Genomic DNA, 14,093 nt, shown 5'->3' with positions numbered 1-14,093 from the left:
CAGGTAGGGAGTATATAATTATATATATATCCACATATATATAATATATATAGCAATAGCGGTTTATTTTTTTGTTAGCGGTAGTGTAGATATATATAGCAGTTAGTTTGTGTGTTTTATAAAAAAAAAAAAAAAAAAAAAAAATTTGTTTAGTTAGTGTTAGTGTTAGTTACGTTATGGCGAGGAAGTTGTTTAGCGCCGAGGAGGCATACGCCATGCTGTGGTCTGAGTCGGAGACCGCATCAGAGATGGCGTCCGAGATGGAACCTGTTTTAGGTAGTGACGATGACAGCGTCACTTCAGGTTCATCTTCAGGGGACGTTGTCCCTGATGCAGTCGAAACTGCAGAACATGAAAGTGCAGGGCCAAGTAGCGCTGTAGCACGGGACAGCCTGGTCCCTCCAGTCCAGGCTCTTGTATGGGCACCTGCCCCATCTTTTGGGCCTAGAATCCACGGATTTACGGCCACTCCTGGCATAACCGTGGACAATACAAATTTTGTCCAAATGGATTACTTCCATTTATTTATAACGGACGACATCCTAAATCAGATTGTCCACGAAACAAATTTATATGCCACGCAATATATAAGGCAGAAACCTTCATCCACCCATGCCAGAGATTGGACGCCCACCAATTTGCAGGAATTAAAAAATTTTTTGGGGCTCACCCTAAATATGGGTATTGTCAAAAAGCCCTCCATTAGGTCTTACTGGTCAACAAGACCCGCCCAAGCCACCCCAGTATATTCTGCAGTAATGCCCAGGTCTCGTTATGAGACAATAATGAGGTTCCTCCACTTCAATGACAACGCACAGGCCCCCCCAAGTACCGATGCAAACCGGGATCGGTTGTTCAAAATAAGACCGCTAATAAATTCCCTGAATAATTTATTTCTGCAACTCTACACCCCTGAGCAGAATGTAAGTGTGGACGAATCCCTCCTCAACTTCCATGGCAGACTTAGCTTTCGCCAATATCTACCTTCAAAAAGGGCAAGATATGGCGTTAAGCTCTACAAATTGTGTGAAAGCGGGTCAGGATATACCACCGCCTTCAGGATTTATGAAGGGCGGGACCGCACAATAAATGTTCCTGGATGCCCCCCTGATCTTTCCACCAGCAGTAAGATCGTGTGGGAGATAATGCAGCCTCTGCTTCACAAGGGGTACCACCTGTACTGTGATAATTTTTATTCCAGTGTGCCCCTGTTTAGGCATTTGCATGCTGCAAGGACTGGGGCATGTGGTACCATGCGCAAAAACAGAATTGGTTTTCCACAGCAATTAGTGGGGAAGCGCATGGTAAAGGGGGACTCCTGTGCTTATGCATCTGAGGAATTGCTGGCGGTCAAGTTCAGGGATCGCAAAGATGTGTATGTGCTAAGCACGATTCATACCGCAGGAACAGTGGCAGTGAGGGAAAGAGGGGCAACATCGGACAAGCACAAACCAGTGAGCGTGTCCGAATATAACAAGTACATGGGGGGGGGTGGATTTAAGCGACCAGGTTTTACAGCCCTATTTAGTAAAACGCAAAACTAAAACCTGGTACAAAAAGGTGGCCATTTATTTGTTACAGGTGGCCATCCACAACTCATTTGTGCTCTATAAAAAAAACAGAGGCAGAGACACATACCTGGATTTCCAGGAGAAAATTATTGAAGGCCTCATTTTTGATGTTCAGGACACCCGAGAATGCCCCCAGTCTGAGGATGTCACGCGACTGACTGAAAGACACTTCGTCAGTCGGATTCCCCCAACAGCAACCAGAAGCAACCCCCAGAAAAAGTGCCGCGTCTGCAGAAAAGACGGGCACCGCAAAGATTCCCGATATTTCTGTCCCTCATGTCCCTCGCAACCAGGCCTGTGCATTGAGCCATGTTTTAAAAAATACCACACTGTTCTGAATTATTAGATTTTAGTTAATTTGTTGAAAATATATTTGCCCTACATTACGTTTTTATTTTTCCCCTGATTTTACTCCAAGGGTGAGGGAGGGAATGGGTGGGGGGTGGATGTCATGTTTGATGTTTTCTAAAGTTCATCTGCTGGAGAGCTCCATTTGCATTAACCTGAAATTTCTTATTTTAGAAAACCCCAAAAAATAAATTCCCATTATACCCCTAGATGAATATTTTGGGATCTCTGCTTCGAGAGCAGATATTTTGGAAGTGTTATAGAAACTCTGTTGAGTTTTGTAAAACCAGCTTTGAAAAAAAGCGATTTGTGAAATAATCTTCTTCTATCGTCCGCCCTCCTACATCTCTATGTGATAAATAAGGCCCACATATTTGGTATCCCCATGCACGGGAGAAGTGGCAGAATGTGAACGGAGATTAATTTTGACCGTGGTCTATACCGTGTGTGAAAAATGCTGGTATAAACTGACGCATTTGCTAAAAAATTGCTAATTTTATTTTGATCCATCTTATTCAAGAAACTTTCAGAAGAAAACGGGACTGTCTAAAAATATGATAAACCCCTTGAAGGAAACCTTGTGGGGTCTACTTGTGTGAATGAAGTCATTTATGGGGTGTTTCTAATGTTTCAGCAGCATTAGGCCCCCCAGAAAACAGTATGCTGCTATAAAATCAAGTGCAGAATTCCTGGACCGAAAAGGCCAAAAAGCCTCCTTTTATGCCAAGCCCTGGCACATGCCCGTGAATAAAGCACACATATTTGGTATCCCCATGCACGGGAGAAGTGGAAGAATGTGAAATGCGATGAATTTTGTCCGTGGTCCATTTTGTGTGTGAAAAAGCTAGCATAAACTGGCGCAATTGTTAAAAAAAAAAGGTAATTTTATTTTGTTCCATCTTATTCAAGAAACTTTCAGAAGAAAACTGGACTGTCTAAAAATATGATAAACCCCTTGAAGGAAACCTTGTGGGGTCTACTTGTGTGAATTAAGTCATTTATGGGGTGATTCTAATGTTTCTGCAGCATTACACCCCCCAGAAAACAGTATGCTGCTATAAAATCAAATGCAAAATTCCTGGACCAAAAAGCCTCCTTTTATGCCAAGCCCTGGCACATGCCCGCACAGCGAATAAGGCACACATATTTGGTATCCCCATGCACGGGAGAAGTGGAAGAACGTGAAAGGAGATGAATTTTGGCCGTGGTCTATACCGTGTGTGAAAAATACTAGCCTAAACTGACGCATTTGCTAAAAAAGTGCTGATTTTATTTTGTTCCATCTTATTCAAGAAACTTTCAGAAGAAAACTGGACTTGCTAAAAATATGATAAACCCCTTGAAGGAAACCTTGTGGGGTCTACTTGTGTGAATGAAGTCATTTATGGGGTGTTTCTAATGTTTCAGCAGCATTAGGCCCCCCAGAAAACAGTATGCGGCTCTAAAATCAAATGCAAAATTCCTGGACCGAAAAGGCCAAAAAGCCTCCTTTTATGCCAAGCCCTGGCACATGCCCGCACAGTGAATAAGGCACACATATTTGGTATCCCCATGCACGGGAGAAGTGGAAGAACGTGAAAGGAGATGAATTTTGTCCGTGGTCTATACCGTGTGTGAAAAATACTAGCCTAAACTGACGCATTTGCTAAAAAAGTGCTGATTTTATTTTGTTCCATCTTATTCAAGAAACTTTCAGAAGATAACTGGACTTGCTAAAAATATGATAAACCCCTTGAAGGAAACCTTGTGGGGTCTACTTGTGTGAATGAAGTCATTTATGGGGTGTTTCTAATGTTTCAGCAGCATTAGGCCCCCCAGAAAACAGTATGCGGCTCTAAAATCAAATGCAAAATTCCTGGACCGAAAATGCCAAAAAGCCTCCTTTTATGCCAAGCCCTGGCACATGCCCGCACAGCGAATAAGGCACACATATTTGGTATCCCCATGCACGGGAGAAGTGGAAGAACGTGAAAGGAGATGAATTTTGGCCGTGGTCTATACCGTGTGTGAAAAATACTAGCCTAAACTGACGCATTTGCTAAAAAAGTGCTGATTTTATTTTGTTCCATCTTATTCAAGAAACTTTCAGAAGAAAACTGGACTTGCTAAAAATATGATAAACCCCTTGAAGGAAACCTTGTGGGGTCTACTTGTGCGAATGAAGTCATTTATGGGGTGATTCTAATGTTTCAGCAGCATTACACCCCCCAGAAAACAGTATGCGGCTCTAAAATCAAATGCAAAATTCCTGGACCGAAAAGGCCAAAAAGCCTCCTTTTATGCCAAGCCCTGGCACATGCCCGCACAGTGAATAAGGCTCACATATTTGGTATCCCCATGCACGGGAGAAGTGGAAGAATGTGAAAGGAGATGAATTTTGTCCGTGGTCTATACCGTGTGTGAAAAATACTAGCCTAAACTGACGCATTTGCTAAAAAAGTGCTGATTTTATTTTGTTCCATCTTATTCAAGAAACTTTCAGAAGATAACTGGACTTGCTAAAAATATGATAAACCCCTTGAAGGAAACCTTGTGGGGTCTACTTGTGCGAATGAAGTCATTTATGGGGTGATTCTAATGTTTCAGCAGCATTACACCCCCCAGAAAACAGTATGCGGCTATAAAATCAAATGCAAAATTCCTGGACCGAAAAGGCCAAAAAGCCTCCTTTTATGCCAAGCCCTGGCACATGCCCGCACAGTGAATAAGGCTCACATATTTGGTATCCCCATGCACGGGAGAAGTGGAAGAATGTGAAAGGAGATTAATTTTGGCCGTGGTTCATACCGTGTGTGAAAAATGCTAGCATAAACCGACGCAATTGTTAAATTCTTGCATTTTTTTCCAATTTTGCCCACTTTAGTGAAAAAAAAAAAAATGATATATACTGACAAATGCCACTAAAACAAAGCCCTATCTGTCCTTTAAAAAGAGTGTAAAATTCAAAGATGAACTTTATTCACCTGCTGAGTTATAGTCATGTAAAGAAGCGCATAGCAAAATTGTGAAATTTGCTCTGGTCATTTAGCTGTAAAACAGCCTAGTCCTTAACCGGTTAATAATGTGGAACGTCCTTCTTAAGTAGTTTTCCTTTGATTGGGCACACCTGGCAAACTAATTATCACAGGTGTCTGAGATTGATTACAATGATCCAAAAAGCCCTAAGACACAATACCATCCATGAGTTTAATTAAAAACTAATAATTAAATGTTTATGACACTTAAATCCAATGTGCATAATAATTTGGAACACAGTGTACAGTAATGTGATCGTTATTAGGTAGATCCCGTGTGTCAGAGACACACAGGACCTGCTCACAGACGAGCTGTCAGTTCAGCTGAACTGACTAATTAGACTGAGAATGAACGATACATCTTATATGTGTACAGGATACCTAGAAGCTTTATTGTAAAAAGTAAAAAAAAAAGATAAAAGTCAATTAGAAAAGTTCTTTAAAACACAAAAAACATTGGTTTAATCATAATAAAAAAAATACATTGAAAGTGTACATAGCCTGTAAAGGGATTTCATGATGTTGGACCTGCACAATCACCCTGATGTACATGAATGGTATTTTATGCGAAGGGTATTGTTATGTGTTTCACATACACAAAATGTTGTATTAACATCTGTCTTGGAAGCTGACCTGCTATAACTTCTACATCTGGGATAGGTTTGCTGTTAGCGCACAGCCGGCTAATACTTCACATAGTTTGGAATTTGCAAATTTAGGAGGAAGACACAAGCCAGAAGTGAATGACACAGTTGCAGCTTTTATTCATAAGCTCTACTCCCTTCTGATAATAAAAGTATACAGCGCTATATAAACTGACTGCAGTGGCTGCTGCTGAATGGAAGTGCAAATGTAAAATGCTGAACACCTCAGGATATCAGTGAATGAGAATACACATGAATGACATATTAAATATGGGGCTGCCAAAGTAATCCCCTGTATCCTGATTCACTACACTCTCCACACAGCAATTATCTGTAGAAATGTGTAATCACACCTTCCACCGGCCTTTTTTGTAAAATGTGTAGTCACACCCAACAACATCCTTCTACCAGTGTCCTTTATGACATGTAAATGAAGACCCCGGGAGACGAGGACATTGACACAAGTGTATAGGATGCCGAATTAGAGTATGAATATATGAGGGGAAAAAATAAAAGTAGTAAAAGTCTAAAACAACATGATTCACTTTTATGAAATATTTCACGAACAGGAAATACAGCTTGAGGCCACAATGCAACTGGCAAAGCTCCAGATACAAACATCTCCGGGCTTGGATGGGTCTTCTGGCCAGAACAAGAGTTCTCTACTTCACCTCACTACTGTCAGGGCCGGTTTTAGACAAGGTTTGGCCCTGGGCAAAGTTAAAAGTGGGGCCCCAAATGCTGAATTAGGGCCTGTTCACATCTGCGTCGGGGTTCCGTTGATGGCTTCCGTCATACCTTTCCATCATACCTTTCCGTCAGGGGAACCCATGAACGCAGACCAAACTGAAACCATAGCTTTCCGATTTCATTACCACTGATTTGAATGGTAATGTTTCATTTGGAAATGGTTTCAGATTGTCTCCGTTCCGTAAGGTTTCCATTTTTTTTTTGCGGAAACAATAGTTCAGTCGACTGCGCTATTGATTCCGTCTAAAAACGGAAACCTTATGGAACGGAGACAAACGGAAACAATTTGCAACGGAACCATTACCATTGAAATCAATAGTAATGCAAACGGAAGCTATGGTTTCCAATTGCCATTCCATTGGTGAGTTCCTCCGACGGAAAGGTCTGACGGAACCCATTAACGGAAACCAAACGCTGATAAGAACACACCCTTACTGTATCAATAAAGCAGCCAATTCAGAAGTCGATGTGCAGAGAACTGCAACAGTGATTTCTAGTACGTCCTGGAGTGTTGCAAGCCCCAAAAGCATGTGTCCCCCTGTCACACAAAAAAATGGTCTATATACATATACAGTTATTATATCATACCACTATACTATATTAAAAATTACCTGCATACTGTTACTGAACACAACTCACTATTATAAGATTAATATTACCAATAATAACACATTATAAGCTCCAAATAATACCGCCTCACCATAACCACCTAGTGACTGAATAATACCACCACACCATAACCACATAGTAACAGGAATAATACCCCCATACTGTTACTGAATAATACCGCCACACCATAACCACAGTGACTGAATAATACCCCCATACTGTTAGTAAATAATACTGCCACATCATAACCACATAGAGACTGAATAATACCCACATATGGTTACTGAATAATATCACCACACCGTAACCACATACTGACTGAATAATACCCTCATACTGTTACTAAATAAAAACCACTATACAACGACCAATACTACCAGCATGTAGTGACCATATAGTGGAAGATGCCAGTTATACACAGGAGCTCTGCAGACTATATAAGTGATTACAGCACATTCATATCTAGTGACTCACAGGTGATGTTTTCTCTGATTAGTGTCGTTCACTTTCCGTTTTTTCCTCCATCCGGCCCAGACCACAGCCACGACTCGTCTCTACAGAATTTGACAAAGAGTCATGTTGGTTTCTCGCTTTTCCAGCATCCTCCCCACCTATACCCCATCCTCTAAACAAACTCGTAAACCACAGTGCCCCAGATGGTAATAATGATCCCTCAGTGCTCGACACAATAAAAGTGCCCCATCAGTAACCAAGGCCCCTTTGTGTCCCCACAGTAACGATGCCCCCTTTGTGCCCCTGTAGATAGCGCCACACACAGCCCCCTGTAGATAGCTCCACACAGCCCCCTATAGATAGCGCCAAACAGCCCTCCCCACTTCTAAATTGTGCCATACAGCCCCCATTGTAAATAGTGCCGCACAGCCCCTCCTTGTATATAGTGCCACAGAGCCCTCCTTGTATATAGTGCCACACAGTCCCCCTTGTATATAGTGCTACACTGCCCTCCCCTTGTATATAGTGTCACACAGCTCTCCCCTTGTATATAGTGCTATACGGCCCCCTCCCTTGTATATAATGCCACACAGCCCCCTCCCTTGTATATAGTGCCACACAGCCCCCCTTGTATATAGTGCTATACAGCCCCCCTCCCTTGTATATAGTGCCTTGGTGTTGAATATTTTTCATATAATTTAATGCAAAGGAACAGTGATGTTACTAGTATCAACAAGGGTTCCGATCTGCTTAGGGCATCCTCTAATGTATATGATCTCATTGTATCATTACCCTGTGTTATAACTTAAGGTTATGCATAAACATCTGATAGAGCATTTATATTTATTTCCTATCTTCTAATACTCAATTATGTTTCTTATGGAGATACAACAATCTCCTATTCTATTCTATAAGAATTACAACCCAATCGGACTGGGGTATCGTGGGCCCACCAGAGCAAATTATCCTGAGGGCCCATCCTCCATCTATACAGAGAATGAGCATGTACATATTTAATCGTATCATAGTCCTTGTTGTTATCTCTGCACACACAGGACAGATCATCAATAGGATTCACAGGTTATTTGTGAATCAACCCATAATAAATAGGCCCTAGTGGCAAGTGATTGGCTCCAAAGTAACCTCAACATAAGGTCTTCAAGACATTTGGGCCCATTATTGTGTTAAAGTCTGTCCCACCAGAGGATCCTCTGGTTCTCTCGTGGGCCATTCCGACCCTGCCCTTGGTACCTCAATAACTGTTTTGGACCACAAGGAAATTCAGTAAACATCAGAGTTTATAGTTAGCAATATGCCGACCAATGGATCGATTGGATCAAAAATCATGCCGTATAGTGTTGAAATAATGAATTATTTCAACACTTAATATCTGTTAATAAAAATCTCCTTGTAATGAAGATGATCTTAAACTTTTCTTACAGAAATGGAAGTAGGGTGTTCAGTTCTCAGGGGGTATGAAGACGTATGATACGACTGCCTGCCTATGACCACACTAATGTAGCACTGGAGCTCTGATGAGAGGGATGATGGGTAGCACATCATAGGCATACGATTTAAAGCTGTCCTCAATAATAATAACTCTGCTACATAATGCATTTAGCTCAAAATGATTTACTCAAGACAGAAGAAATCTTCATGGCATTGCTTTGATAAGTCCTGAATAAATAGCAGCCACAATAAGAAACATCAGTCAGTACATTCACATTTGGTCTCATAACCTAATTTTCAAGAAAATAAGAAGAGAATAATTCAGAGCTTATGCAGTTTGGGATACTATTGTGAAAAAATGAGATTCGTCTGTCTGGTGGTTCAATGGTAAAGCACATTACTGATACTACTGTGAAACTGCGATAAAGCTTGTATTGTATGTGTGAACCATTAGATTATCTTTATGAGGTACATCTGTTGGATAAGGCCATCTTAAGAAGCATTAAGGACCTGATATAATGCTAGACGAGGCTTTATAATCATGTAAAAGAGTATAATAGTAACTCAAGATGTGGAACATGAAATAGTGGAAGGCAATGTGCCATAAACTCCCATTACCACTTTATTATGTCGTCTGTTATTACTGAATACAAACTATCTAAGCAGCATCGGTCTGCGGCTATATCTGTGTGTCACTAGGACAATATGCTATCATTTACAAACACATTTTCAAAAACACCTAATGTAATAATTTGTGATTGCATCATGATGTTTTATGATAACACTACTACTTGTACAAAGCAGTTATGCCCCTAAAACGAATGCCCACTGTCAGAATTTTTGGACCATCAGATGCCAGATTAAAGAACAATCTTACAGAAGGAACCTGCATGTGGTATACAATAAATTGTCTTATCAGTATGGTCGAATGCAGGGAGCCAGAGGCCTTACTTGATGTTCCTGGCCCCAGGATAGAATCCTGTGCACTATATACTGTATGTAATATACATCAGACTATATACATTTATAATCAGATAGCCCAGTCATGTGGATCATGTAAACCATTCTAAATTCATAGTTGACTAAAGTTACTGTTGTGAAAAGTTAAACTATCTCTTCATATATTTCCCATGTGCTATCATTATTTTAATATAAGCCATTGGTTTACTATATTAAAGGCTTATGTTTCTTTTGGTCTCCATTCCTCTGTATTTTTTCATCCTGGTCCTCCAGTGATTTGCATTTATTTTTCACTCTCCCCTTCTTTTATCCATAGTGATCACTAACTGCAGCTTACCTCTGAGTAGAGATGGCCCCCTTAGTTACTTGGCCCCTTAGTTGCAATTGCTATGCCTGGTACCCATGGCCACGGTCCTAGCGAATGACCATAATCAATAAGGCTGTGTTCAAATTAGCGTTGGTTTCCGCCGAGGGGTTCCGTCGGACCTTTCCATTGGAGGAACCCCTCAACGGAAAGGCAAACGGAAACCATAGGCCCCTTAGTTGCAATTGCTATGCCTGGTACCCATGGCCACGGTCCAAGCGAATGACCATAATCAATAAGGCTGTGTTCAAATTAGCGTTGGTTTTCGCCGAGGGGTTCCGTCGGACCTTTCCATTGGAGGAACCCCTCAACGGAAAGGCAAACGGAAACCATAGGTTTCCATTTGCATTACCATTGATTTCAATGGTAATGCTTCTCTTGCTTATGATTTCCGTTTGTCACCGTTGTGTAAGGTTTTTGATTGAGCCCCTCAAGGGAAACCAATGTTGATGTGAACAGGCCCTAATACAGAAATTTGCTACAGTTTTGTTATAGAAGATCATTCTGAATACATGATAATAATTGTGCAGGTATGCTCTGATCAGACAAGCATTTTAATATTATAGAGAGAAATGGAATGATAGGAAATCCGTATTTAGAATTATGCCTGCCTTAAAGGGAACATGAGCATGCAGTCCAATCTGCCTGCAGCATGTTATAGAGCAGGAGGAGCTGAACAGATTGATATCAAGTTTTGTGGTGAAAGATTCAGTATAGCTTGCTTTTTATTACATTTTAATCTCTGCTCATTCAGATTTTAGGAGTCCAGTGGGCGGTCCTACTATTTGTTATACTACTGTTACTTCTGTGGGGAAGGCTGTCAATCAAAGTAGGACCACCCACTGGACTCCCAAGACTAGAATAAGCAGGGATTTAAATTAATAAATCACAAGCTATACTAAATATCTGCCCACAAAACTTTATATCAATCCTCTCTACTTCATCTGCCCTATATCATGCTGCCACAGATTGGACAGCATGTTCAATGTGACCGGTTTTCTTTTAAAGGGATTGTCTCAGTGTAGACACTGGTAGCACATCACTAGCATATGGCACCATTGTCCGATTGGTGGGGGTCCAACTGGCCAGCACCAAAAGGAAGTGCCAGCGACTCTAGGAAAGTGCTGTGCTGCTTCATCACTTGGAGGCCATGTTCAACTTTTTTCAGTGGACAGGTATTGACTATAACGGCTGTTCATGCAGCCATCGAAGAAATGCAGAGCTGAGTCAACAGGAGGTAAAGTAGCACAGTTCTTTCTTAACGCTGTTGCTACTTTTTATAACGATCGGGGGAGGTCACAGCTGTTGGACCCCCCACAATCGGACAATGGTGGCATATCCTAGTTATGATACAATTGTCTGTGATTAAACAACCCCTTTAAATGGTCACGAGAATAAACTGCAGCTAAGCCATATAAGTTATGATTTATTATACTTAAATATGATCCTCACTTATATTTATGTTTTCTACTTTTCCTACTTTGCTGATATGAATAGTTGTACACCATTCGAGCATGGCTTTACTAAATTAGGTTAATTTACTCTATAACAGAAGACTCATTTGCCCCCCTTATGTACAGTCACTGTTTTATAGCTTTTGTAACCTAAACTCAATTATTTAGTAAATGCAAATATTATTAGAATACAGATAATGAAGATATTTTATGGAGTAGAAGAGATTAGAGGCTAAATCTACAATCATCCACAGTAAATGAAATCTTAATCCACTGTAATGGTTTGCATGCAGCTGCAATCTGGCATGAAGTTGTAAATGAATGGGTTCAATAGCTGCAGATAGCTTCTTATAGATATGCTAAGGAGGAAAAGAAAAGCTGACAGGCTTAGCTGAACACAAATGATTTTCCAGAAAATTTTGATCTAATTAGGACCCACTTATAGAATGTGATGTACCAGTTTACATTCTGCTTCATAAACACATTAACTCACAGAGGCACATGGGCCGGGGTTGGTCAGAAGACCAGTGACAACTTTAATTAGACCACTTTCCAAATCAAGCTCCTCCCCCTTACTTCATTTATATAAGGTTAGCCTAGAATACACAATACATTCAGGAAAGGTTGAAGCAGCTCCAGCTGATGATAATGTTACTAGATAAACATTTGCTGAGGATTTGAGACTAAATGTCAGCAATAGTTGTAGCCAAGTTACATTGAAGAAACGTGGACATATCCTTTAAGCATTTGGATTTTGTGTGAAAATTGCAGAGAAGATGGGAGGCCAGGCTTGGAAAGTTGGCAAACGCAAGAGATCCTTGTGTACTGTCAGTAATATAATAATTCAAGGCTATATCTTTGCTTCCAGACGACTGAACACGTTGAACAAGTGCGCATCCATGAAACTCGATGTCAGCCTCCAAAGGAAGAAGGTAAACTCAATATCTTACGTATCCAGCTTAGTTTTCTTATATAGAAAATTGTGTAGATGGAGAAGTTCTTTTGGGCATTGCTGTATATTTTTGGGTAGCTACTTCAAGAACATTTTTTGATATCCTACAGTAGAAACATAGTTACTGATTATTAAATGTACAAAGCACTGGATATTTAAGAGTAAATCTTGATATCAAAATGATGTAGTATGTATAAGTACTTTAGTTTTACCTGAAATAATTGTGATGTCTCAATCCTGCCAAAGCATGAACTGAAGTGTAGAGTTGCACGTAGTCCCAGAATATGCACCATTTCTCACCACCCACCATATTGTTTAATACATGAGCCCTATTGTCTCTTTATATACAGTAGGCAACATACCAGATGTCATATGATTTATGCCATTGGTCTCCAACCTGTAGCTCTTTAGTTGTTGTAAAGCTACAACTGTCATCATCCGCTGACTGCCTAGAAGCCTTGCTTGATGTTGTAGTTTTGCAACAACTTGGGAAGCACAGGTAGGAGACCACTCATTTATGGAGATATCTATAGAAATATATATGTTCAAAAAAGAGGCAGCACTCCAAAAAATTAAAAAGAATCTAGTGGGTTTATTCCATGCGCGATGTTTCGGTTCCTAATCTGGAACCTTTCTCAAGCCCTTGAGAAGGGTTAAACATTAGGAACGGAAACGTCGCGCATGGAATAAACCCACTAGATTCTTTTTCATTTTTTGGAGTGCTGCCTCTTTTTTGAACATATTGACACTTTTCTGGTTTTGATTTTTTTTACATACATATATATATATATATATATATATATATATATATATATATATATATATATATATATATATATATATATATATATATATGTATACACACACATATACACACACACATGTGTATATATATATATATATATATATATATATATATAAAATATATAATATATTACACATAGATGTAGATATATATATATATATATATATATATATATATATACATGAACAAAACCTATTTGTTAACTTTTATAGTAAGACCCTATTCACATTACATTCAATCCTTCCATCAAACATATGCGTCGGGAGTATGGCCCGATGTATCCTCCTGACAGAAGGCTCTGACGTATACCAACATGTACAATCACAATGGACTCCAAAAGGACACTTTTTTTTTACCTCCGTCGGGTCATGAGGCTCTTTAAATATGTTTGTGTTTATGCTGGAAACTTTTTCCAGCGTATATCCTAAACATAGGCCTCAAACATGATGTGAACAGGGCCTAAGACAGTTGATAAAGCTCTGGAAAGGATGTATCTGTATAATATGTCTGTTGTGTACAGTTGCACATAGAGAGCAAGGGCTTATGTACCATAGAGGTTGCCCATGTGGCTGCTATGGGGCCCCTGGAGAAAAAGGGCTCATTCCAGGTGGGTTTTGTTCCGATTTTAATGGATAGTAAGATCCTGTACTGGGATGTGGTCTCTACAGGTTCTCTAATGTTAGCAAACAATGAATGCAAGATGTACTCGAGTGATGAATC

At 40.1% G+C, this 14,093-nt stretch overlaps 1 protein-coding gene across 3 annotated transcripts in view; it reads left to right on the top strand.

Annotated features, from left to right (window-relative positions):
• STARD13 (StAR related lipid transfer domain containing 13) overlaps positions 1 to 14,093 on the top strand; it is a 191,735-nt gene that overhangs the window by 159,679 nt on the left and 17,963 nt on the right. For all 3 annotated transcript variants that reach the window (XM_075851710.1, XM_075851709.1, XM_075851711.1), the window contains exon 4: positions 12,485 to 12,548. In XM_075851710.1, the coding sequence (XP_075707825.1) occupies positions 12,485 to 12,548 (64 nt within the window). The remainder of the gene's footprint in view (positions 1 to 12,484; positions 12,549 to 14,093) is intronic.

The sequence above is a fragment of the Rhinoderma darwinii genome, chromosome 2 (genome assembly GCF_050947455.1).
Source record: "Rhinoderma darwinii isolate aRhiDar2 chromosome 2, aRhiDar2.hap1, whole genome shotgun sequence".
Classification (NCBI taxonomy): Eukaryota; Metazoa; Chordata; class Amphibia; order Anura; family Rhinodermatidae; genus Rhinoderma; species Rhinoderma darwinii.
Note: the sequence above shows the minus strand (reverse complement) of the source record. Positions and strands in the feature narration are given on the sequence as shown.